At 42.4% G+C, this 27628-nt stretch overlaps 1 protein-coding gene and 1 non-coding gene across 2 annotated transcripts in view; one reads left to right on the top strand and one right to left on the bottom strand.

Moving 5' to 3' along the window:
- Nucleotides 1-27628, bottom strand: part of TMEM255B (transmembrane protein 255B) — a 66344-nt gene that overhangs the window by 2238 nt on the left and 36478 nt on the right. The window contains exons 5-8 of the mRNA XM_062020567.1: nucleotides 14924-15004; nucleotides 10622-10707; nucleotides 8217-8376; nucleotides 3436-3579 (exon numbers count right to left, since the gene is read on the bottom strand). Coding sequence (XP_061876551.1) covers nucleotides 3436-3579; nucleotides 8217-8376; nucleotides 10622-10707; nucleotides 14924-15004 — 471 coding nt within the window. The remainder of the gene's footprint in view (nucleotides 1-3435; nucleotides 3580-8216; nucleotides 8377-10621; nucleotides 10708-14923; nucleotides 15005-27628) is intronic.
- TRNAL-CAA (transfer RNA leucine (anticodon CAA)) lies at nucleotides 17295-17410 on the top strand. The gene is made up of 2 exons: nucleotides 17295-17332; nucleotides 17365-17410. It is a non-coding gene; the product is annotated as a tRNA-Leu (tRNA).

The following is a 27628-nucleotide window of genomic DNA, read 5'->3' as shown; positions in this document are numbered from 1 at the left end:
AGTGGTGACTGAACTGTACCAGTAAGGGATGAATGATTTTGTTAGCATATGCCACTGTAAGCAGAAGAAATGCTGGTTACCTCCTTGTCAAAATGCACTCCTGTTTCCACCCTTTCTAGCATTTGGCTTGATTTTTGCTTGTGGACAAGCAAATGTTGGGAGAACTGTGGAGTCTCCTTCTTTGGAGGTCTTCAAGACCTGCCTGGACCTGCTTCTGCAGGGGGGTTGGACTAGATGATCTCTAAAGGTCCCTTCCAACCCCTACCATTCTGTGAGTCTATGATTTACTCCTAGTCAAGGTGGTAGGTTTTTTAAAGACTTTGTTTGCCTCTCCCAGCAGCAAGCATTATTCAGGGAGATGCTGGATTCAGCAGAGGACTAGGAATGAACCTGCTTAATGCTGGGAGCCACAGGTGAACTCATGTTCACAGCCTTTGAGCTAACAGAGCTTCAGTCCATGCAAGTGAGGGTTGTGCTCAGGCTAGGCAGTGTTGTGTGCCAAGCTAATCCCTCATGGCATCCATTCCCAGGATGAGGAACTGTGGCTGTGGATTTTGTTGTATTGAAACTCCACGTGTGACCCTGCCCCAGGTGATGGCAGCTGCAGGGCAATAGTGAAATACAGGGCCTTAGGAACAGTGTTTAGCCAAACCTTTGGCAAGCCAAAGGGATTACTGAGAAGAGAGGTTTGTCTTCCAAACCTTAAGATTCTGTGATTGGGGCTCTTCTGTGTGGCTCTTGGTCTACCTGGAAGCAAAAACATGATGTTTTTTGAGGTGGCCAAGGGTACCCTCTGCCAGCTACTTCAGAAATACCTGTGAGTCTCATGTAGAGCTCGTCCCAAATCGGCCAGCCCTGCATGGATGTCTTGTGAACATTAGGCCATCTCAGAGGCCCTGTCTTTATGCAACTGCACTGCACCCCTCAGACACAGTGCTCAGCCTCAGATTTTGGTGTCTCAATTGAAGGCTCAAGAACATGGATATCTAAGTGCACAGTACAGTAATGTGTAGCAACTGAATGTTCCCCCCCCAGCCAATGGGAAGGTGGATTCACATCACATCACACATCTTTAGCCTGAGATGATGAAGGTATGAGAAATGTCTTGCTCTCTCTGTGGACTCTGAAGGATATACCAGCTCAGGCAGAGCCTCCTGCACTGTAGACAACTAGAGCTCAATTCAGCTGCCCATATGTCCATCCTTTTTGGGATGCCACAGGATATCCCAGACATCCACATAGATGTGACATAAGGACTACAGGACCTGGACCCTCAAAGTGGACCTGGACCCTCTAGATGCCAACAGCTCCCATGTTTAGCTAAATGAATCCCAGTCTTGGGGCAGGTAGTTGCCTTAAGGATGAGGACCAGCTGAGCAGGGCTTGTGAAGGCCTGAATCCAGCAGCTGGGCACCGTTGGGATGGGTTATGAAGACCTTCCTCCAGCCCCACGGATTCAGCTCACAGCTCTCAAGTAATGCAAGCCAAGCAGAGTTAAGCTCCTGGCTGTCCCTCATCAGTCCTGCTTCTAACATTCACCATTTGTAGCTTTGAGTAAATTTATTGTGATTTTTAAACTCATATATCAATGTAGAAATTAATTCTCTCCAAATTACAACATAATGAGCTCATGCATGCAGGAAGGTGGCTTGTTTTTGCGTGTGTGTGTGGTTGTTGGGGTTTTTTTTCCAGGAAAAGGATTAAACATTTTCACTTTTGGAGTCCAGTGCTTCTCACAGACCTCTCCTGGCTTGGACACAGCTGGTGGTGCCTGTCTTTGAATGTTATGAAGGGGACAGAAGACAAATGAGAAGTAGAAATCTATGAAAATAACTATTTTGGGATGCAGTTAACAAATTGGGGTAAATATGATGTATGTCTTTTTCTCAGTGGACACAGGACTGAATAGTTACAATTGACCCTCATGACTACTTATATCCATCTTTTCAGCTTAACTGATCTCTTTTGTCCGTTCTTGTCCCTTTCTAGTCTTGGCTACGTGCTAACTGAACTCTGCAGAGCAGCACAGCTTTTCAGCTAAAAGCAAACAAAATGAGATCTCCAAGTGTGCTCTTTTTTTTCTTTCAACTCATAGTCTCCAAAAGTGCCTGGCCCCATTTCTGTTAATAAATAAGACGTGCCAAGGACTGTTCTGTCTGTGAAGCCAACTGGCACAGCACATCCCACATCATTACAGCTGAAATCTCAGCATCAAACTGGTGTGACTGTATGCACACCACCTACCAGGAGTGCTTCATTGCCCTTGCCACCTCCTGACCCTTTCCAGGGTGTTGTTGGCAGGCTGTTGGCTGGCCTGGGACAAACCCATACCAGGAGCACACTGACAATTCACTGGTCTGGATGATCATCATATCCAACTACTTGTGCCTGGTAGCTTATTGGCCATAAACCAATGTAGCCCAGTAGGCTATGGGGAGCTGGTCCTCAGCAAGTTCATGCTAAACATGCAGTGTTTTCAATTAAGAAGTACTGCAAAACTGGTGGTACCCACTGGTCTAGCACCACACCCCCAAAGTATAAGAAGGCACTGAACAAAATAGTCTTAATGGGCTTTTAAAAAGGAGCTAAAAACTCCTAGGATTGCTCCAGGGTCTCAGTTATTTATCATCTTGCCCTATGTTATTCATCTCACTCTGGGGCAAAAAAAATGCACCAAACACCATCCTCAGCACAGAATCCCAGAATGGTAGAGGTTGGAAGGTACCTCTGGAGATCATCTGGTCCACTCGCCCTGCTAAAGCAGGTTCATATCAATCAGGTCACACAGGAATGTAGCCAGGTGGGTTTGGAAACTCCCAGAGAAGGAGCCTCCACACCCTCCCTGGGCAGCCTGTGCCAGGGCTCCCTCACCTGAACAGTAGTTTTTCCTCATGTTTGAGTGGAACTTTTTGTGTTCCAGCTTGTACTCTTGTCCTGTCACTTGAGACAACAGAAAAAAGTACCACCCCATCCTCTTGACAAACTCCTTTTAAATACCAAACACCTTTTAAAGCACCACTCTGCATTTTCATCTAGCATAGAGCTGGTTTTGAAAAGTGTGTAAACTTTTCTGCCAAAACCTCTGTGTGTCAGATGCTTCCTCTGGCTTCTCCTCATGCCTCTGCTGCTGCTTAATCTTGCCCAACATGGAGTCTGTGTTCACCTTCATGACTCCTATAGTGAAGCTCTAATCCCACATTGGGATTCCGGGTCAGCAGAGTCTAAAAGACAACCAGAGAAAGCCTTAGATCTGAGAACAGATCTGAGAACTAGGCCCAGACTAAGTCGTTGCACAGATGAGTCTGTGAGCTGGGGTCCAACTTCCTTCCTTCATTACAAACCCTTGGGAGCTAAAATCTAGCCCTGCAGAGTTTGTAGTGAGTAACAACTTATGCTTTTCTGATGGAGTAAGAAGGGTGCCATTTTGTACTGTACCTGGAGCGGTAATGGGTAGGATGGATATGTTGAGATAGTTGCTGCAGAAGGACAAAAGCCAGCGTATGTCAGGATCTGCTGCGCAGGATTGTACAGGATCTGAGGAGGAGGTGCAGCGCTGAAAGCTATTTGGGACAGAGGTACCTGTTGAGCACAGAAGACAACAATGTATCAGCACAGCACAGAGGGGGCTGGTGAAGGAACTGATCCTAACATAAGCAACTAGGCAATTTAACAACTTTCTGTTTTCCAACATAACACCAGTACTACAAAAACAAAACCAAACCCAAGGAGCAGACAGAATGAGGAGGGTGTATCTGGAGTGAATTTTTCTGACCAGAAATACACATCTATTTTAGTCTTTTTCCCTTGGAAAAAGGCTGCTGCTGCTTCCCTAGCACTAGTTACAGAAAGCACTGGCAGGACTCCAGACCCAAGACACCCTGAAGAGTGCAGCACATAGGTCTGACCACCTCTCCTTATCCCCTCCAGCACCAAACGGCTCGCTGCAGACTCCTTGCAATAGCAACTACTAGATGCTCTCGTGTTTTTTCTGCTTTCCTACTGAGATCTACAAACAGTTGTGGAGGCTTTCAAAACCTGCCTGGATGTGTTCTGTGAGACCTGATCTAGGTGAACCTGCAGGGGGGTTGGACTGGATGAACTCTAGAGATCCCTTCCAACCCCTACCATTCCACGATCTCCCTTTTTTCACAGCTTCATCTTGCTTGTGAAATGGAGTTTGCTGCTGGTTGTCCAATACCACCCCCCATGTGCATATCTCATTCCTAATGCACAAAATCCTTAATTCATATCCTGTGGCTCTATTGGCATGTCACTTAACTGCAATGTGAGATGAAGCTTGCAGGAAGAGCTCATATTAAGCCAGCAAACATAACTAGGGGAGGCCAAAAAAAAAGGAGCAAACCCTAAATGTGAAAGAGTGCTTGAGTTAAATCCTAAAGCCCTGTGTTGCATAACCCTTTGTGAAGGACAACAGAGCTCTGTGAAAGCTTTTTGTGTCCCTCTACTTTGCAAAGTGAGACAAATCCAGTGGTTTCTTTTATCTCTTTTGTTTTCATTAGCAGATTCCTCTACATGAGAGCATGGAATTTTTTTAACTGAAATAATAAAACACACTGGTTGCCAGACAAACACCGAAAGCAGCAGCCAGGATTCTTTTTGGTTTTTGGCATTTCCTTTCAGTTTATCAGTGAGAGACATAAGCCACTGTATCATCTGGAGAGAGTGTGAGGTCTCACTGTGATTGAGAAAGAGACCTATTAATTGCGGTTGTACATGGAAAACATCCTTTAGGATTAACCCTAGTCCTGTTGCTGGACACTACAGAAAAAGACTGTCTCCCCATCCTCCTGACACCATTTAGGTATTTATAAGTGTTGATGAGGTCCTCCCTTGGTCTTCTCCAGGCTGAACAGCCCCAGTTCCTGCAGCCTTTCCTCATAAGGAAGATGCTCCAGTCCCGTGATCAACTTGGTAGCCCTGCACTGGACTCTCTCCAGCAGTTCCCTGTCCCTCTTGAGCTGGGGAGCCCAGAGCTGGATGCAGCAGGTATTGTCGCTGGTTGGATGCTTTTATCAAGTATTGCAGTAATGACACTGTGTTTAATTAGTCACATAAAATACAAGAGTAGCTGGAGACATTTTAAACTGAAACACCCCCCAAGCCAAAGAGGTAAGGAACTATGAGCTGGCCAGGGAGCATTGCCAGTGCCATGTGGGTGTCAGGGAGCCTGGGGACCAGGGACCCCGCTGCTGCTGGCTGTGTGCTGGGTTGTGTGGCTGCAGAGCAAGGCAGGTCAGGCTGCTGGGCTGCCACAGACCTGCCAAAGTGTTTATTTCTGAGCTACAACTAGTTTTAATGTCAGACTACACCTTTAGTTGCGTGAGTCCTAAAACATGAACATGTGGCAAGTAGCTCAGTAATTAGAGGTACATTTTGCTTTCTTTTTTAGAGCAGGGTGAGGGAAGAGGGGATGAGGGAATGATATTTAATCTACTCATCCCCTTGAGGACTTCAAGGACACTGAAAAAAACCTCCAAAGCCCCCCAGGAACATCAGGATTAATGTAACCCTGAACTCAGGGCAGGCAGATTCCTTGGCAAGGTGTGTCAGGAAGATATCTACAAGTCGTCAGATGAACACTGGGGCATGGAAAGGAGTTTCTAGATTAACTCTTAGTACCACCAAGTGAAGTTTTTTCCACACATTTCTCTACCTCTGCCTTCTGTAAGAAATAATCACGGTGCTTTACCATTTGGATATTCCAAGTACGTCCTTCTGTTTACCTATCTGGTGTCCTATATCCATGACCACTGCAGATCTGAAAAGGAGGGTACCACTGCAGCCCCCCAGCACCCAGCAGATCACAGAGGAGTGCCCCACAAGTGACACAGGGGCCACTGAGAGCTGACACCTTGGGGGTCAGGAGAGGATGAAATGTTTCCCGCTGAGGCAGCACAGCCCTTTCTGGCAGGCAGCAAAACCGCAGGGAGCATGCCAGGGTCTGCAGGGAATTTGTCACAAGAAAGAAAACCCTCAACAACCAAAACAACACTTCTTTCTTTCTTTTTGTTTTTTTTTTTCTGTCCAGGAAATGTGATGGGTTTTAGAGGCAACAGCACAGTTTTGCAAACTCTCCCCGTTGCAACGTGTTTTGGCTGCCAGCGTTCCTCAGAGATAAACATGATGTTTTGTGTTTGACTAGTCAGCCTGGACTTGTGTTTGCTGGGAGTCAGGCTTAGAGCAATGCCCTGAGGCACTTCACTGGGCTTTGCAGCTCTCCCTGTGAAATGCCAGTGAGCATTTCTGTGGGAAGGTGGCATCCTCAAAGGAAGAAAATTGCTCTCCCACACATTTTTTAGTTGGCTTTGTTTTGTTTTGTTTTTTTTAATATTTTAGTCCCATGTCCCTTTCTCTCCCTCTTCTGCTTTAAGTTCCACTTAAATATAAGAAAACACTATTTCACTGTTCAGGTGAGGGAGCCCTGGCTCAGGCTGCCCAGAGGGGTTGTGGAGTCTCCTTCCTTGGAGGTCTTCAAGACCCTCCTGGACATGTTCCTATGTGACCTGATCTAGGTGACCCTGCTTCTGCAGGGGGGTTGGACTAGATGATCTCTAAAGGTCCCTTCCAACTCCTACCATTCTATGATTCTGTGATTCTGTGACTCAGGCTGGCTCTCTGCACCTTTCCTCACCTCAAAGCAGCACTACCAACACCCACAGCTGCCCTTGATGGAGACACACCCATCTTCTAGGCAGGGGAAAATACTTAGCAGCACTGGAAAGCTGAAGTGTTCTACCAAGGACTTACTGTAGATGAGCGATGCCTGCCTTCATGGAGCTGCTCTTCCTCTCACTTCCCACTGTGGTTGTTCCTGCTTCTCTTCTGCCATTGCCACTCTCACATGGAGGGGATGAATTAAGCCGGGAAAGCTGCCTCCACTCCCTGTCATCAGGCAGACCCAACTCTTCATGGCTGGCTGCAATTTCTTATCAAGACTCCTCTCATATAAAGGAAAGCTTAGCTATACATTTCTTGTGTGCAAAGGCCCAGCATGCTTGTTTCCCTTAAGCTAAATAGAGCAATATTTAGAGTAAACATTTTGCTACTTTTAACAACGGTGAATTTCCAATAAATAATATGTCCCTTCTCTATCACATAGTTTTAAGCACAGGACACGTTGTAGATACATGTAGATACAAGACATGCTTGCTAAGGGATGCTGGGTAGTCAGAGCAGAGCCTGAATGGCCTCCAGTCTGACTGGGTCCTTTGCTCCCTGTCTGCCAGCTCTGAGTAGCCCCTTTCCTCTACTCTGCCCCTCCTGCCGAAAAAAAATGTACATCTCACCCATATATCTTGCTTTCTCTTCCCTGCTTCATCCCTCTCTTCTTTCCTTTCACCTGTCCTTCTATTTAGTTTTCTCCTCTGGAATAGCCACCAGAAACATCATGGATGTAAGATGACCTGTGCTGCTACCACACCACCCTTTGGCTCCTGCATTTCACCTCCATCCTCACACCTCTGCCCATTTAGTTTGGAAGCTCTTTATGCTGGAGCCATCTACCCTTCTGAGTGCCTTGAAACAGATGAGGCACTTGGTCTTTAGGCACTGCTTTATCAAACATGACCACTGACAGTGATAACCCCAGGAACTTCATCCTTTTAACAGGTCAGAAAATCTAAGCAGAATCCCTCCTAGCACACAGCCTCTTCTGAATGCATTGGTGCACATCAGCACAACATAGTGGTGTGGCACAGGGTGCATTTAGAGGGTGACTTTCCTTAGTGAAACCACAGAGGAAGTTAATGTTTTTTAAATAAAAACTTGACTAGTACTTGAGAGTTAATCCTCATTCTTGGGAAAAGAACTACATCAGGTTACTCACACCTAGGACCCGGGTTTTACACGTTAGCTACAAACTGGCACCCTCAGACTCTGTGCTGATCCACGTGTTCAGTGCTGAATTAGAAGGAAAAAACCCACAGAGGTGCCACTAAGTGAATCACCAGCATCTGTTCACACAGACGCCTGGCTTTTTCCCTTCCATTCATATATTTGACCAGGCTTGACCTACTTAGCTGTGAGCAGCTGGCAACAGATTATCCTGAAGACAGGACTCCAGACACTCAGAATACACAGGAAACATGTTTAAAGTGCCTCCTTGATACACGCAACACTTCCCTGGTTTTAACCCACTTGATGATAACACCAACAAGCACAGAAGTCTTCACAGAAGGCAAAAGACTGAGCCTTACCATGTCCTTAAACGCCCCAAGAATGGCTGCTGTAATAATCCCCAGAAACAACCCGATGATGTTGAGGATGGTGGAGGACCACAGCAGCCTATAGAGGTGAACCACATCCTGACAGCTGCTCACGCCCAGGAATTCATAATAGCTGGAGGACTGCTCTGAACTGAAAGGGAATGCAGATAGTGTCACTGTGGTGGGAATGGTTCTGCACACAATACAGAGCACCAGAGGATCTCAATCACTTATGCTCATTTCCCCATTTGGCAAATCATTTCAGCCATACACCTACCAAACACTGCTCAGATCAACTGGAGAAAGCTCAACTGTAGACAAAAATTGGCTCTGCTAATGCCAGCACTAAAGGTGTAGTCCAACTAATACCAACCCTAGTCTGGCTGACAGGTGGTGTGCATCAGCAGGGACTCTGGGTTTTTTTTGCTTGGGGCACAGTCCTATGTTCTCTTGTTATTTAGCTACCAGCTAAACCATGCTTAGCATTGCCTTGTTTTTTTTTTTCCCAGTTCACCTGGAAATCTGCTGGCATCTCTGAAACTGGGGAAGGCAAATTACTTAAGCATGAATTCAACCACAGGAAGGGAGATTTTGCCAGCTGGTTATATTTGCTTATGGCATCTGTGGTTTCAGATTAACAGATGCAATGTAGTACAGTATAAAGATGTGTCTTTACACTATGGATTGTACTATCCAGAGATCTTTCTTTGTTCCTATTTCTACACTGCGCTGGTTATTGTAAATCAGGCATGTTGTGAAATTAATTCTCATTTTCTTGCCAAAAGTCATAAATATCCTACTGCAAAATTTAAAGTGATGGTTTCCTGCAGCTCTTTCCAGTACCTTAATGCCTTAATGGTACACCACTAATGAGCTCCTTGAGCAGCAATTTGAGTTGGGAAGATTTCTTAAATGCCACATTTGTTTTTGCAGTGTTAGGAAACTGCCAACAGATTATGGTGGAAGCCAGAAGTGAGCAGTTTGTGCTCCCTTTTCTGCTCCTCCATCCCCAGAGCGTGGGGCAGCAGTGGAGATAGTAGTTAGAGAAAGCTCTGCAGAGAAAGGTAGCAGTGCAGAGAAACCCACAACATTTCTGGGAAGAACCAAGCTAAGTACACTAATTCCTGGAAACGGCCAATCATTTGTTGTAGGGCATGGTTTTGCACTGAGGATCCACTGATGTTGAGTTCACTTGAACCCCATTTATTTAGTTGCTTAACTAAATAAATCTACAGCTTCAGCTGCCATGAGGCTGAGGAAATCTGTCTTGCAATCCTGCCTGCGTACTGGTCTATTGAACAGCTGACACCAAGTCACTTCACCTTATGTGAGTGCTGTGTCCTCCTATATCTCTCTAGCTGTCCTGTGAATTTGAATTGCCAAGCCTGTAGAGTAGCAAGACTGCTTCTTTAATCTGGATTTGCCCATGCCAGTGCCAAAAGATCTTGCTGTCTGCTCTGGATTGCTAACAATGGCAGAACACACATGTTTAATGGTATCATTGTATCAATGCCAATGGCTTCAGCAAAACCCGATGTCTTATAAAAACGGTACTGAGGATCTTCACCCAGAGGAGGAGTGTTCCTAATCTCTCCATGTTCTTCTTGTATGTTGATGCTGCTTGCAGTTGAAATCTCTGTGTGCCAGGTGCCAGTCAGTTGTGCTAGTTCATTTCATTCATCTTCCACTTTATAAACCTTTGGACTTTGCTGTGATGTGGTTTTCCTGTTTACTTTCTTTACTCCTGTTACACTGCATGGCAACCCCATGCCACCTTCAGATGATCTTTGTAGGTGCATCCAGATGTTTCCTCTCTTATTTTCTGACATCTCATGCTTTGGTAATGTTAGAGTCAAATGGGCAGCTTCAAAAAGCACTCCCAACACACTCTGTATCTATCCTATGACAATTTAGCAAAGTCCTGTATCTACAGAGGCTGTTGCTAACAAAAGAGCTCTGCATACGCCTACAACATGATCTCTGCTCACTGCCAAGTGTGTTCCTAGTGTGCTCCTATTCATTTTGTTTTCCCTAGTTTGGTGGGAAAAAAAAACAACCCAAAACCAGGATTCATTAAATCTAATGGGAGAATCATATTGCAAGATCAACAGCAACTCTTGACAAGGCTATGTCTGACCAGCTAATTTTGCTCACACAGCAAAGAGCTTGTGGACATTTTTAAAGAAAAAGAAATTGAAGTAATGCCAATACTAATATGCAACCCCTGACTTCTTCTTTGCTGGCATCAGGATTTTGATGCTAGAGGAATTGGATTGCTCAGCATACAAGCCCCTCTTGTTGTTTCTCCAGTCCTAAGGGCACACCTCTATCATTTAAGAAGAGGGACAGTCAACAAAGGATTTGACAGAGGCCATTGACTGTACATGGGTACTCACTTCTCACAGTTGTACAGGTCACAGCAATAGCAGGTGTTACTCCTTACTTTCAACTGGCACTTGCTGTTTAAGGTGTAACATGTCACCTGTCAAAAAAGAAGAGACTGACTTTTACTCTCAGTATTTCAGTGTTGTGTGAAGCATCCTACTGACCACAAAGAAGCAGCCACTCACTGCAGTGTTAGATTTTACTATCTGTTGTGCAGAAAGATCCTGAGGTTTGAAAATCCATGACTGCAGGGCAGAAGGACATCCCTGAGCTCCCAGGTGTTTCAGTCAGAACATCAGCTCCTGAGTCCTGGGTCGTTTGCACTATGAAACCCACGGCCTACAACCTTGACCTGCAGCCAAAACTGCCAGAGTTATCTGGAGTGTAGACCTGCTTGAGTACAGGAAGGCTCTTCAGAGGCTGGATTGATGTGCTGAGGCCAATTGCATAAGGTTCAACAAGACCAAGTGCTATGTCTTGCACTTGGGCCACAACAACCTCATGCAACACTACAGGCTTGGGAATGTGTGGCTGGAAAGCTGTCCAAGGGAAAAAGACCTGGGAGTGTTGATCAACAGCCAGCTGAACACGAGCCAGCAGTGTGCCCAGGTGGCCAAGAAGGCCAATGGCATCCTGGCCTGTATCAGGAACAGTGTAGCCAGGAGGGACAGGGAAGTCGTTGTCCCCCTGTACTGGGCACTGGTAAGGCCACACCTTGAATACTGTATTGGACCCCTCACTACAAGAATGACATTGAAGTGCTGGAGCATATCCAGAGATGGGCAATGAAGCTGGTGAGGGTTCTGGAGAACAAGTCTGATGAGGAGTTGCTGGGGGAACTGGGGTTATTTAGTCTGGAGGAGGCTGAGAAGAGACATGATCACTCTCTACAACTGTCTGTAAGGTTGTAGTGAGGTAGGGCTTGATCTCCCAAGTAAGGAGTGATAGGACAAGAGGAAATGGCCTCAAGTTGTGCCAGGGGACGTTTAGATGGGATATTAGGACAATTTTTTTAACTGAGAGGGTTATTAAGCACCAAACAGGCTGCCCAGGGAGATGGTGGAGTCACCATCCCTGGAGACAGTTAAAAGCCATGTAGATGAGGGGCTGAAGGACATGGTTTAGTGATGGGCTTGGCAGGGTGAGGTTAGTGGTTGGACAATGATCTCAAAGGTCTTTTCCAACGAAAAGAATTCTATGATTCAGTGATGCCTTTTGCTGTGCTGCCTGATGCTATTTTGACGAGACCTAGAGCCTGCAGCTCTAAGACATGGATCCCTACAGCTGTGAAGCAGGGACCATGGGTCTTGAGAGATGCCCCATAGCAAGCCACTGTTTAGGATAAGAATAACACTTGATTATAATGGGGAAGTGGGCAAAGAAGCCAGCGTATCTGAACAGCTTCCAATAAATGGGAGCTCTCTCTTTTTCCTGTCTCCTCCTGAAGAGTGAAATAATTAGAAACAACAAGAAGAACAATTTCCAAACCCACAAACAAAACCACTTAGAAATGATCCAAGAAATCCATCAAATAAGAGGAAATGGCCTTGAGTTTACTGCAAGCTTTTGAAAAGAAAGCTGAAAAAGGTTTATTTGTGTGAGCAGGAATTGCAGGGATGGACAGGACAGATGTCAGAACAATAAACGTAGGTACACGTAAGCCCCTCTTCACCCCGACAATAAATCATTTTCTCACACACACACACTCAATACCAGAGAAAGTTCAACTTGCAGCTGGTCTTAGACTTGCCACACCTGTCCTTAGCAGGATTTGATTGAGCAGTGGAAACTGAATGACAAAGCTAAAGTTAAAAGGAAGTTAAAACAAAGCCTTGGGATTGCTTTGCTGCCTTGGGCAAGGCTGTACCTGCAGTTAGTGTCTCATACAAAGCAGCTCTTCTAATCCAAAATGAAAGTTATGTCATAAAAGGACGGTCTCTAAGTTGCAATTTGGACACAGAGCTTGCAGCTTGATGCAGACGCATCCCACTTGTCACAAGAATATCTCACTGTGGGATAGGACCTCTTTGCATCAGTCTTGTTCTGGTATGTCTGAACTTACTGAAATTTCACTCACATGCTTTGCTGGGTTCAAGTCACATTCAGCTGCAGCCATCCTCAGCCTAAGGTGCAATTTACTTCAGAAGAGGAGCGCACTACTGGAGTAGGGATTGGAGTCATTGACTGTGTCGGTTTAATCAAGATCCAGGTCAGAAGGGACTGAGACACCACACTATGCTGCTTCTTAAAGCAGTTTGAAAACCAGTCCTGGAGTGTGCCAATGCGTCTGCTACCACAGTCATTTTTCTTGGGGTGCCCTAATGCTTTTGCAGAATGGAACAGAAGACTTTGGACCTTCATTATTAAAATACCATTTCCATTGGCATCAGAGGGCTTTGTAAGATGGAATGGAGCTATTGAAAAGGTGGTTTGTTCTGATTCGTGGCTTTGGGGACTGCTTCTGATAGTAAATAACAGTAGTTTTCCCCTCTCCAAGCATCAATAAGGCTCATTTGTCCCTCATTACTGTAGAATTCTAGAAGTACAAAAGAGAAAGATTGGCAAGATCTTAAATATGGTATTAGCTGCTTCAAGCCTACAAAACATATTATATTATTGGCCAAGGGATTTACTGTTGCTGTCTATTTTTATCATTGCCTTTTTAAAACATGCAAAGAGCAAAGCACTCCTTTTTTTTAGGAGAAAAGTCAATAAACCAAAATAAACAATTAACTGTGTGGTGTGAGCAAGGGTGGTGGAAACGGGCCATTTGTGGGTATTCTGCATGTCAAGATCTATTATTTCATTTCAATGACCAAATTCAGGCTGTTTGTGCCTGTCTGTCCCCTCAGTACCAAGTGAAGAGATGTTCTTATTTCATGATTAATTGCAAGAAAATCAAATTCCTTCTGCTTTGAGCAAAGAGAAGAGCCGAAACAGGCAAACAACCAACATGAGCTGGAGACCACTCACAGGCTAGAGATGGCATTGAAAGGAAACTTGCATTCAGTAGACAATCTCTCTTCCTAGTTAGGCATTTGCCTCGTTGTTCAGAGCATGTCCCATGATCTAGTTAGCTAGCTAACTTTGGAAAAGAGAGAGACAAGTTCCAATGCCACAGATCATTAACTCTGAATTGCCACATACTGACACTAGATCAGTGGACAATCAGACAAGAATGTTATTACAAGCTAACTCCACTTTTAAAAGATATGGGGGTTTTGCCAGCAAGGAGTGTGATTGTTGGGTGGCCCAACTTTAGACATTCCCTGAATTTGCATAGTTGGAGAAACCTGTCTGGCCAGAAGCCTGAGGCTGGGGGTCACCTGCAGGGAGTTGTGGTCACTGAGATGTCTGCTACATGCTTAGTAAAGGAATCAGAAGCATTTCTCAGGCAATGTCTGTCTGAGTGTACGTGCACACTTTAGAAGGGGATGGAGTGAAACTTACAGGAAAAGGTGTTTTCACAGGTCGTAAGTTTGTCTGGGTAGGTCTTTAGGCAAAGAGGTCAATGAAATATCTTTGTTGTACCTTTTCTGCAATCAACAATGGGGTGTCCTAATGGTAAGATTTGGAAAGTGTTAGCTGCTTAACCTGGTAATATACTTTGCTAAGCTGTCTAGAATTATTAACAGTAAAATTCCCCAGACACCTTTTCTTAGCCATGGAAGGAGTGGTGATGAAGGGCATTTGGCTTCTCGTAAGTTATACCACTGTTTAGCTGTTCTCAGTCCTTCTCTGTTTGCTTTTCTTTTCACTCCCAGCAATTTACCACAATAATAATATGAAAAATAAGAAAAGAAGCTAAATCTGGACTCTGCAGGCTAGCCATTTGGGTATGGGCACTTTTCCAACCATGTTAATGTCACTGAGATAATAAAAAGCTGCATTCAAACCATTGAGATTCTTGGCCTGTGCTGGATAAATACAGAGAAAATTTGAAGCCTTCTGGACAATGCAAATGGATTAATTTAGATATTTCCTATTCTGCTTAAAGTCTACAAAAAGCTCCTTAGAGAGAGATGCCAATGTGACAAATACATTCCAGACAGCTATTAGACAGTATTGATGGACTAGGAACTATTCCAGTCCCAGGGATTGGAAAGAGACACCAATGATGACTCAAAACCTCACTGGTTGAAATGATCTGCAATCATCAGCAGCTTGGACAAGTTACTTGTAGGAGAACACAGTGGAGTTTCTACCAAGCCATGACTTACATGCACAGACATGCTCTCCAACACCTGCCCCCCTCCTCCCTAGCCCCTCAGAGCACAGCAGAAATGAACATATGATGAGGTGAGTTTCTTTACCTCTGTCTGGTAGGCATCGTATAGGAATCCTATTCCACTTGAATAAAACTGGCACCTTTTGTTATACAAAGGTCTGGGTTCCTGTTAAGAGAAAAACAGCCAAAACAGTACTCAGTTTGGAAGAAGCGTGAAGGCACCATTTCCCATGTCCCCATGCCAGATGTTTATGGCTCTGTGCAGCTGAAGTCATGCAGACACTTGGGTAAACGGCTCACACACCCCAGTGCTGACTTTCTTTTCAGAATGGCTCTCCTCAGCATTACATTTTCCTTCCTCACTCTGCCTCTAAGCTGTGTGAGTTTCTTTCTTTTCTTTTTCTTTCTTTCTTTCTTTCTTTCTTTCTTTCTTTCTTTCTTTCTTTCTTTCTTTCTTTCTTTCTTTCTTTCTTTTTCTCTCTCTCTTTCTTTCTTTCTTTCTTTCTTTCTTTCTTTCTTTCTTTTTCTCTCTTTCTTTCTTTCTTTCTTTCTTTCTTTCTTTTTCTCTCTCTCTTTCTTTCTTTCTTTCTCTCTTTCTCTCTCTCTCTTTTCTTTCTTTCCTTCTCTCTACCAGTCATTTCTTTTAAGAAGGCACTATCCCAGGCATTTAACCACTTCCTTGCTTGATGTCAAATAGTACTGCTCTATGAGAATGGTTCAGTCACTCTTGCTCCTGGTACAATCTCTTAACTAACACAAAAATACAAGACTTTCCTTTAAAAGGATTTCAACAATGTCCATGGTGAAAACAAAGTAAAATACCTAATACTTTAAGCATTCCACTTACTACACACACTTCAAACCCCAAAAGCAAAACAATAATGAAGAAATGAAGGCACAAAGAGGAGGCAATTCACACTGTTTGCTTTTGCCTTCTTTTGCATTTATGCTTATTGCGAAAGATGCATTCACTGCTCATATTTCATATTTCATATTTTGCTTGCAACGGTTCCCACAAGCAGATACGAAGAAAGAGGACAATGAAATGTCCTTGGCTAGATGAAGGATGTGTGTTTCTGGACTTGGCGAATGGCAGCTTTGAAGGCTGGAGGCTACATACCTCAGTCAATTTCAGGACAAGACCATAGGGAAGATTTAACAACTGAAGATCCTCTGTGATCCAATATCTAACCCAGACAAAGTGTGGGAATGGCTTATGCTGGCCAAAAAAATGTCTTTTTTTTTTTGTATTTCTGTCACTTATCTAGTCCATACCTGTGTCTTCAAAAGCACTCAAGTACTCCCCAATGTCAGTCTGACTACTTCCAAAAGAGAAAATGGAAACCCGCTGTCTGCTCTTCCCTCTTTTTGTGATAGCTTGTAAGCAAAGGACCACTTAGGCTGTTAGAAGAAATCTGTGCTGCTTAACTTTCACTGCATTTTTAAACTTTATGACCTATCCAGAAACAACCCAGAAACTGCAGAAAGATTTGCACTACTTAAGATCACTTCTGAGTACTCTTTGCTTGTTGGATAATTAAGTGTGAAACTGTATAAATCTGCTGACCCAAAATGCGTAATCAGCTAAAATGCAGCACCAGGCAGGAATGCAGACAGGTCAATGAATAAAACTCATCCATCAGCTTTTTTGCCTTTCTGATTACTCTGGCAAACCCAAGGAATTTTGGAGACCAGCATCCAAGGGTTGGGGAAAGGTTAGCTTCCTGCGTCCAAAAATATTTATTTATATTGCACAAGTGTAAGAAAAAATGCTTCAGTAACTCATTTTCTCTAGAGGAAAAGTGAATACCACACAAACAGCGTGACATGCCTTGAACTAGGACAACATTCTTCCATAGGCCTGGGAAAGCATTAGCCTTCAGCTGTGACTTCCAGGGACAGGTCTGTTTGCGAGGACTGACAGGATTGTAGTTTCTCCCCTGGCACAGCAAGCATTGTATCAGCCAAAGGCTGTGTTGTTCTTATTTCATACAGCATCACACTCCAACTCCGATTTCATCTGTTGCATGGCGATGAAATGAGAGATGGAGTGAGCAGTAAAAATTACTTTTCCTGCCATGAGGTGCAAATCCATGAAAAACTTCTGTCCATCATGTTCACAACAATAACAAGTTTCAGTTTGATCTGGAAAATCCTGGAAGGGGTTGATGGTCAAGTACAGAGTCCAAGTAGTGTCTTCCATCCTACTGATGAGGATAAATAGCTTGAGGAGGGTTGGATGGATTCAGCAGATCAAGAACTGGCTTTGCATCTGGTGTCCACAACAGGAATTCAGCTTTTATGACTATGAGAGCATCTTAATGATCAGGAACTTCTTAGAAGAGATGGGATCTGCTTGAGTAATCAGAGCAAAAGCATTTTTGCCTAGAGACCCGCCAAACAATGACAAGAGCTTTAAATTAGGACCATCAGGGGATAAACATGAGAACTGACAAGTCAGGATGGCCGAGTGGTCTAAGGCGCCAGACTCAAGGCATTCTGTGCCTTCCCAAAGCACGTTGGGTATTCTGGTCTCCAGATGGAGGCGTGGGTTCGAATCCCACTTCTGACACCACTTTTTGGGGGGGTTGGACTAGATGATCTCTACAGGTCCCTTCCAACCACTACCATTCTATGATTTTAGTGGACCAATAAGACAAGTGAACAGGGTGACGTGAACAAGAGAAATCCCACAATCAACGTAACAGGGCTAAACGGGGCCCACTTTGAGCACCTGTACATAAATAAGGAAGCACCCACAGGACAGCACAAGCAAAGCTGTCATGCTTTTTCTGGGATGCTTAGCACTCTTTAAAGTGTCTGTAAAGATACAGGCAGATACAGTCAAGTTGCCATCAGACTAAGTTTAGAAAATTTTCAGATGTGTCCTTAAAAATCTGGACATCCAGTAATTCCCTTTAATTTCAGGCAGATCAGAACTTCTCAGCCTTGAACCCTACTGAGCAAACTGTAGTTCTTCCTATTCTTGTAGTTTTTATTTCAATATTGTTTCTTGCAAGTGTATTAGAACCTGTGAGCGATGAACAGAGAGAGAAGGAAAGCTTTATGGAAAACAAGATTGTGTGTGAATACAGAGGGTTTGCTTGCTTGCTGTCTTTTAAGAGCATACAATAAAAACCCCACATTCCCTTTGGCGGGAGCATTTCAGTATATTATTTGTGTGAGAAAAGTATTCTTTGAACAGTATCTTTGGTGGATTTGATACAATGACTATGAGGAGGAGGTTGTATGGTTCTTAACTGAGTAGAAAGTAGATTTTTTTCTGTTCCAATTTCTGTTTCCTTGGAGAACACATATATTTTGGATAACATAGTGAAAATTTAATCTCCTTTCTTCACACTTCTTCTTGCACATAGTGAGATACAGCACAAACTCTATTAATTGAAATGTATGTCATACTTTACAGACAAAAAACATGTCTAATAATATATTGAAATAATTATAGAGAGGGGTCTATTTTTTTTTTCAATGACAGTATTTATTTCATCTTAGCTTCCTTGGCTGCATCAATAGAAGCATAGATTAATCACTGCCAGGGAATGTTCCCAGGCCTGAAACTTGATCAGCTAGCCCATTAAATTGTTAGAATGTGCCTGTGATGGCTTTGGCCTGGACAAACAATCGTTCTTCCAAAATAATTTCTGGGTATGGTTTGGAAATTAGCACGGGCCAAGAACCATTCCCAGTAAGTAATTTGGATACTGCCATGCTGCCCGTGGCTCTAATAGGCTTTAAGAGTAAGGACAGGGGCTTCATCATGCCAGTTGGCCTGGGGACCACAGAAAAGTCCTGGTCCCATGTGAAAGACAAATATAGATAAAATTAAGGAGTCCAGAACCAGACTGATGTTTTTAGTGGCTCATTAAGTTGAAGTTTCTCATTTTCTGTTTTCTTCCTACAACATTTTTGTAGGTCTTTTTCATCTACAGCATAGCTAGCAATGAATAAAAGAAGGAACTGCCAAGAGTTTTCAAGTTTAATCCTAAAACCAAACTGAAACATAACCCTCAAGTGCCAGCTCAGCTGGCTTGTGCCAACACCTGTGTGTTCCTGAGATTATCACTCCCTTCAAGATCAGGATCTCTGATAACTTTCTGAAAGCAGTCATGCAAATATGAACAAATAGATGTCATTAGCAACTAGTTCATATGGTTTTCTGGAGGGCTAGATGGAGCAAAGGTATCTGTCTGCCTCACAATGACTAAGAGCAGATGGCACATAGGAGCATAGAGATCTGAGAGGTTTCAGGCCAAAGACTTCCACTCATGAAAGAAGTTGCCAGCATGATAGGAGTCTGAGAAAGCAGGCAGACTGGGTCACTGTCTGGGGACTTGAGCTAAAGATAATTGGATCCCACCATGTAGAAATAATGAGAGGAAATGCTACAAATCTTTTGTTATTCCTGTCTGTATCTCAGTCTCTTTCAACAACATTCTCAAGGAGAAGGGTGTCTCCTGAGGAAAACCACCACTAGGAGATCCCAGGGATTCATAGGAATGAGTGCTTTCACTCAATAGAAAAGTGCATTTTAAAAATGTAATGAACAGCTTCCATACCGGCTGTGACAAAAGGAACATCTGAGTGTAAGGTACAGGTCAGTATCCTCAGTGAGGGGGTATTACCTTTAAGAAACAAAACATCTTCTGTTTGCTTCCCAACCTTGCAACTCCTGCATAAACCACATGATTATACCTTCTGGAATCAGAAAGAAGGGTGGGTGTTTTTTTGGCAATTGTTTTGGGCTTTTACCCATTGGCAGTGGAACACACAATTCAGTTTTCAGTTTGCAATTGCTGGAGCAGAAGAGGCATTCAGAAAGCAATGTTTATCTTTCATAATTTCACTATTTTAAGAAAAGAGCAGAAATAATAACCCCCCTTGAACTCTCAGATCCAGATTTCCAAATATTGAACCTACATCAATGGATGGAAAGGAAAATAGACTAATTACAGTAACTCATTTAAACAGACTAGTTTCTTACAGACCCATATCTTCTCTTCTTGTTGACAAAGAATCTTTAACCTCTTGGTAGACCAACAGAATGTTTTTACCTGTTCTTCATGAGATACATACACATAGCTTACAGACAGTTATAAAAATACTCATGTGTCTCATCAAAACATATTCCCGTAAGTAATGGTGTTATTTTCATAACCTTTGCATTTCAGAGAGCAGCTGAGAAGAGGGGACACTGCTCAAGTGCAGAAGCCTCTGGGTAGGAGTGAGCATGTGCTCCTCTAGGAAAATTGCCTCTTTGGACAGACTAGTGCCCTGGGGCTGCCCACCACTCAAAACATGTAACAACTTGGTTGCAAGTATTTGGCTGTCAGTAATCTGGAATGTTGTGTTTGCCATAAAACCCCGGGCTTTAAAAAACTATGTCCTCGAAAGGAAGTCCAGATGGTAGAAAATAAAGTCCTGAACACTATGGACAGAGTCTTGAAAGACAGGAATTGTAAGAAAAAAATCTGAATTCTATTTAAAATTAAAGAAGTTGGGAAAGTACAGTTATGGGAAGAAAATGAACTATACTGGTGGACTTGGCAGTGTGAAGTTTATGGTTGGACTCTATGATCTTCAAGGTCTTTTCCAACCTGAACGATTCTATGCTTATTCCTAACTGCTTCACATTTTGACCATGCACCAAGAGAATCTTTTCTGGAGTTAACAGCTTTTCTCTCATTGTCACCAAGCTCATCATCATCTTGTGAATCCAAATATCAGTTTAGCTTTACTTCATCAAGTGAGCCTACAAGTCTTTCCCTTTCTGCCTTTCAGTAATTTTCCTCTCTTGTGATACTAATGTTTGTTTCCTACTTTTTCTTCTATGTTTTGTCCCTATGAGACCATCACCTTGACTAATGTAGAAGGTCTTGGGCTGTCAGGGAGTGCACAGTGAATGTCAGCTGGGATTTGGAAGGCTGAGTTCTAAAACACTAAAAAGGGAAAACTATTTATGGACTCTAACAGTCCTACATCTGTGCAGCAGTCCGGCCCTGATGCTACTACCAAGGGCTGCAATGGACTGGACTATTAGGAACAAAATGTTTCTGACATTTTTTCAAAATTCAGACAATAATTACCAAACTATATGAAGAAACTACAAGCCTTAAAATTAGGTTTTCCCATGTTCTTTTCACCTAAGCTGCAGGCTGAGCTAGCAGGTGCTGATTTGATTTCTGTATGTGTTTTCCCTGCCTTAAAAGTCAAAAGTTTCCAAATGTACAGTTGAACAAACCCCTCAAAGGGATGCAGAGTGAGCCAGAGATGGGATGCTTCTGTCTGTGCCATACTCCTACTGAAACTACAACACATCAGTGATCCCCTGGTGCAAATGATACACTTCCAGCTTTGTTTCAATGCTTAGGAGGCAGTCACAACAATACTTGCTTAACATGCTTTGGATGAGGTCATGCCATGAGAGCAATGCTAAGAGTTTCACTCTAGACTGCAGTCAGCATTTAACCTTTCTCATGCTTCTCTATCTGCCCTGCATGAACTGAATTTAGGAGCTAATCTTCTTCCAGAAATGGTGGGCTCCAGCCTAGGGACCCTGCCTGTCTCGTCTGCTATGCTGAAATAACCTAACTCCAGTGCTGAAAATAGGAAAAGCAGCTGGTGTGCCTTAAATACTTCTTTACTCTCACAAAACAGATTTACTTCACACTGCTTTCCAGGGGCTTTTCTTAGGATTTCTATTTAATTTGAAAGACTAGGTCCTATAGAATCCTCTTCTAATAAAGCTTGAGAGCAGCAGATATTTATTTCAGGTCTTTCAAACCAGCAAGTACCTGTATACTGTCACGGCTAATAACCACATATATGTGGATCTGTCTCACTTTATATTTCCTCATTGATTTTTCTTCTATTTAAAATATTGTATAGTGGCAGCCTCAGTCTCATATTCTTTTGTTTGAGGGAGATTTCTGGGCTGGTAGCACTTGTACAGACAAATGAAAAGCCTCCAGATGATGGAGCTACTCCATTGCTACATGATGTGAAAAGACAGGTCTATTCTTGATGTGGACAGAAAGGTCTAATCCTGGATGGATACAGTTCTATTAGGAGAGGTTAAATAATCTTCAAATAGTTTTATTTTTTTCAATGAATTTTGGCCATATTCTCCCTGGCATAAAGGTGGGAGTAGTTGGTGGCAGGAAGAAAAGAGGTGTGTGCAGAGCTGCTGAGCGACACCGTGCCTGTCTACTCAGGGACTGCTCTGCTGCACACCAATGTGTCAGGGCAGTTGTTCCGGGGAGCTGATGCCACATAAAGCTCACAAAGGAAGCCTACTCCTCCTGCCTTAATACCCCAGACCTCTGGCAAATCCAAGCCTGGCACTGGAATATGACTACTTCTCTTTAGTGAAGTGTTGCTAGCTAATGTCTCTCAGGATGAGGCTGTAGAGCTTCCCATGACACCTTCAACAGCTATTTTGCATAGTTAAAAACTTAAATTTACCATTGGCTTTTACACAAATTTCTAATGATGCAATTAGCTGATATTCAGTGCTGTAATTTTAGTTATTGCTTGATGCAGTTAGATTTTTAATTGCTTATTATAGTTGATTACTTACATTGATTACATTACCTTAATTATAGGGTTTGTTATATGAACTGATTGCTCTGTCTTGATTATAATCATGTTGTTTCACGTGAGTAATTAATTTTTCCACAAGAATGCAAGAACTGTTTATTCTGTTTCCAGTAATGCAACTCAAATACAGAAAATACAACCCACCTCCTCCCTTTTGACTTAATGCTAGCAGAATACATAAAAAATATATGTCTCTAAGAATGCTACTGCAAGAAATGTCCTTTTGCAAGACAGTTACCTTTACATGTCTGAAATATTGAATATCTTGCTGACTGAAATGTAGAGAGTTTACATTTATAATGCTCTTTTGGATTCATGTTACGTTAAAGAGAAGGAAAACAGGCTGCATTAAAAGCCTGGGGCTGAACAACATAAATATATTGAACATATCTATATAAAATATACAAATAAAGTGCTGGATGCTTAAAGCTGTAGTGTTGATTTTCATTTTCATGGCATGGCACACCAATTACAGGGGCCTTTAAGTATCCCTGTTGCAATCTAAATAATGTAATAACTTCAGGTTTGAATTTTTTCTGTTAGATATTGTGCAGACAATGCCCAAAAAGTAGGTGCTTATACCCAGCTGTTTGCCATCAAAGCTCCCTATCTTCCCTGTAAAAGAAGACCTCTATTGCCACGCATCACAACACATGCAAGGCCAGGCTGCCAGGGCTCGTCCAAATGGAAGAGACTGCACGACTAAGCCTCAAAATATGAGTAAAAAGTCTATGAGAGAAGCCCTAGGAAGAATGGAAAGACATAAAAGTAAGATGGTCTAAACAATTAGGAAAATGATTCATGCATACCCTGATTGCTGAGATATGATAAGCTTTTCCCCATCTCCCCTGGCTCGGGGAGCTCACATGTTTCAGAAGACCACAGATGTGCAAATACATGGTGTTCAGTGCTCCAGAGCCAAAAAAGCCACTGGATAGATTGCTGTCTGGGAGTGTGGAGACAATTGCACTGAGACATATAGATAAGGAAATCCTAGGTGGCTTTGTTAAAAAAAATTCTAACTATGATATCTTAAAAACATACTTCTTCAAACTTGGAATTTCTCATCAAAGACTAAAAGAATATATTACAAGTATGAACTTTTCATAATCTATCAATGCTGGTTCAACACATATTTTAATAAGCTCTTAATAGAGCCACAAGTAATCATCAATCAAAACTTTACTGAATACCTGGGAACATACTTTCAGGGACATTATTTGCAACTAAATAATCATTCACCCACAGAAAGAGAGAAACTCCTGCTGCATGATATTATTATTCCTACTAATGATGGTTTCTTTTTAAAGAGGAAACAAATAAAATCTCTAGCTGTTTTAAACCTTTTGCTGGGGTGAAATGCAATATACTTACACACCCTAAATTTTTACTCTAGTAGAATTTAAGAACTTTTATATGCTTTGCTGATTTAGATCCATGTGAACAAACAGCACCTTTCCCCTTATTTTTAGTCCACTAGTTTCAGCGTAGAGCAACTCAAAGCAGTGTTTTTCCTTTGACAAATCATGGGGAAAAAATGCCAAGTATTTTTGCTGTAGTCTGAAGTCTGCAGGTGGTTACTGCCTCTCCCCTATCTATGTAACAGCTTTGATTTTTTTTTTTTCATAGAACAGAAACATCTGTTGATAGTCTAGAAACATTTCTGAGAATAGGAAGCAATGAAGGAAATTATCTTCTGCTGGCAGTACATCAGAGGGAAGCAGATGATGCTTTTCAGAGCAGACTGAAAGCCCTTTGCCCCACTCACCCACCTTTCTTAGGATTAAACTCTAATTAACTTGCTTTTTATGGTTTGCATAGCTAGTGCTTCACTTGTAAAGTGAAGTTAAAGATAGAAGTATACAGCAAATCTGCTCTGATCCAAGCTGCTATTCTACACTGATCAGTAAGTTCCTATCCCCAAACTGACATTTGGATTTCTAGGAGCCACACAGGTGCAGAATACTATACTCTATGGAAACAGATGCAGATTATAGAAGATTATAATCTATGTATATAGGCAGAAGACTATAATCTGTGCAAACTACAATACCATAGTTATTTTAAATGTGGACCAAATCCTGCTCACTTTCTCACCTCTCATATTAACTCTTGCAATAATGAGTATGTGTAGAATTTCCCTCCATATCTGGAGCTGATTTATAATATACTCAGCACAGTTCACACCTACTTAATTTCACTGGAAGCAAAGCTGAATGATTTCAGTTTCAGAGCCAAAGAAACTGGAAGAGCCAGATTTGCTATTACTTCAATGCACTACAAATTCTGCCCTGTTGTGCATTGCCATTGTGCTCTCTGTGAGATCGGATCATGTAATTAAATGGCAGTGAGTATATAAAACCATTTAGCTTTCATACACTCAAATGTGTGTGTCCAGTCCTCTCAGACTGCACTCTTAATTTGAAATAAAAGAGTAGTCTTCCTCCCTCCCTATTGCATGCATGTGTAGTAAGATGTCCCTTATTGCATCCTCAAGGAATTCTTACCTCAAAGCTGCATTACTGCAGCTTCAATGACCAAAAAATTGACACTAATGAGGGATCTCAGCATGGATTGTTGCATCTCAATAAGGGAAGCCAAGGGACCAATGTTTGTGTCACAGGGTGAGAGGAAGCTGGACCAGTCCTTGGTTTTGCTAGCAGTGAAGGCTTTTATGCTGCACAGTGGTGCAGGCAAAGAGTTGTGAGGGCCTGAGACAGCCTTACCTCTGCCCATGTTCTGGGGCTGCAGAACAGCATGGGGAGACCATGTGGCAGATCTAGAGAGATGCTACTGGGAAAAGAACAGGGAATCTCTTTTTCCTTACCATCAACAAGCAAACTGTTCTTTGGCATACGAACAGAATGTGTGTGCTACCTAGTGGTTTAGACATTGCTATTTGGTTGGCACATTACCAGCCCTCTTCCCTTAGGAAAACAAGTCACAGCAGGGAAGAAAATAAAAGGATTTAAAGAACTTGCAATTTGGCTAAACCTGAAAGGACTTTTAGGGAAAAAAAACAGCAGCTGTATAACTAGAGGACTTTGCCAATGTGAGAAGCTCTGCAAACTGGAAGAGGGATCTTAAGAAGTTCTCCAAAAAAAAAAAAAAGCAGGGTGCCATTATTTTTCTTACTGGAAAATATCTGGAAACAGAGGAATATCAGAATGCAGATTTGTGGGAGGAATACCCTAAACCCCTCTGCTGTCTCTGCATTCTAGCCCAGAAAACATTAATGAGATGACAGTTTTGCTGACAAGCCCTTGGATGCACCCAACATATTCATCATTGGGTTTTCCTGTGTGTTACCTAGTATCTGAGGAATAGTGCTTTTAGTACAGGTATTATTTCAGTCCTGCTCATTTTAAAGATTGTATTTCCTTTACAGATTTGAAGATTAACAAAATTGGATTAGAAATCCTGACAAGTGATTTTTAGCTGGTTTTAATCTGTGAGCCCCTACACATTTTCCAGCAGGGAGCAGATCCTTGCACCACACAGAAAGACCAGCTGACAAGAGGCAATAGAGCTTCCACATGACCACAAAAATAGTTCTCAGGACCCTTCTTTGAAGACGATGCTCTAGACTGACCTTCTGAATAACAGGCTAAATAATTTCACCCCAAAAAATCTGCATCATCTTCATAAGTTCTGGATAAGCTTCATAAGATCACATAAAAAGAAGCTTGGGATTTAAATATTTCAGTGATAGAGAACCATACATACCCATGACAAGCTATTCCCTTAATTTATTATTGTCAAAACTGTGTCTGCTTCATGGTTTGAAGCTGTTTAGCATTGACTTCAACCCATTGTACTTATTTGTGCATCTGGGTGAGAGACTGAAAGCCCTCTGTTATCAGATGACCTTTGATTTACGTAGATGCCTTAGAGAGACCAGGATCAATTAACATCTCAATCTTTTGTTTGGTAAACAAAATAAATCCAACTTCTGAGCACTGTTGCTAACAAGTGCCGCTCCAAATTTCAATTTTTTCTTCTCTGAACTCCTTCTAAGTTGATAATGTTCTCTGCAAAGCACTAAGAAACGCCAAGGCTGGAGTCAGTAATCTAGCAATGGTCCCACAGGCTACATCTACACTGCCAAATAAAAGCCAGTGACCAATGTCCAGTCCTGAGGCCACACAGTCCCATCAACAGTGCTCACAGCCATAGAGTTTGGTGTTATCCCTCTAGTTCATATTTGTTTTCAAGTGGTCTGAACCTGAGCTGAAGTGGCAGCTAACCATTACACAGAGGATTGATGCTTGAGTTTGTTCCATAGCAGCAGAGTAGACATGGTCACCAATACCTTACAAAATACCTGTCATTATAGATAATTCAGCTTTGTCTTGCTAGTAGACACTACTGGCCAGTAATTCATGGGTTATGTTAGCTCAATTAGCTACAGTACCTCTCTGGAAGATTACTTTACATTCTGATTTTTTACCCATTGATGCTTCATCCCTAAGACTTACTGCTTTCCAAAGCACAGTCTCTCCATCCTAGAGCTAAGATATCATTTTTCTCTACTCTGCTCCTTATGAGCTTTATTTTTAAGAATGTCATAAATAGAACATTTCCCACCTCAGTGGACCATCAGAGTAAAAATCACTACTGAACTAGTGCTAGTTTCAGTTAGAAATGTTTAGTGCTCACTCTCCTAAAAAAACACCCCAAACAACAAAACCCTTGATGGTAAATGCCATTGTATTATATGAATGAGTCATAAAAGATGGAAATGGAATTAGAAGTAATTAATGGTAATACTGTCTTATGTAGCAGCATGGAGAAAGTAAAATGCATTTAGTGTTCTTCTCCAGAGAAGCTAGTTAATTTAATTGCAATGAGAAACTATCTATTCTTCAAGTTATGTTTTCCACTACCAGTTGTCAAGGTAACAACTTTGTTAGGAACCAAAGGCAGTAGCCTCTCACGTTATTTTTTGCTGTGGCTGGCTGTGGCTGCAGATTTATAACACAGTTATTAGTTCACTGGATGGAGACTGCCATCTTGATATTACTTAGTACAGTAGCTTTTGAGCTCTACCAAATAGAGCTCAATTTGTATCAGCACTCCCCATATGAAAGACTCAGTTTTCCCATTACCACATGTCTATGCTTCTCAGAAGGTCAGTTTACATAATGTGTGTATTATTAAAGAGTATTTTGAG

This window comes from Colius striatus, chromosome 1, assembly GCF_028858725.1.
Source record: "Colius striatus isolate bColStr4 chromosome 1, bColStr4.1.hap1, whole genome shotgun sequence".
Taxonomy (NCBI): domain Eukaryota; kingdom Metazoa; phylum Chordata; class Aves; order Coliiformes; family Coliidae; genus Colius; species Colius striatus.
This window is presented reverse-complemented; position numbering and strand designations above follow the sequence as displayed.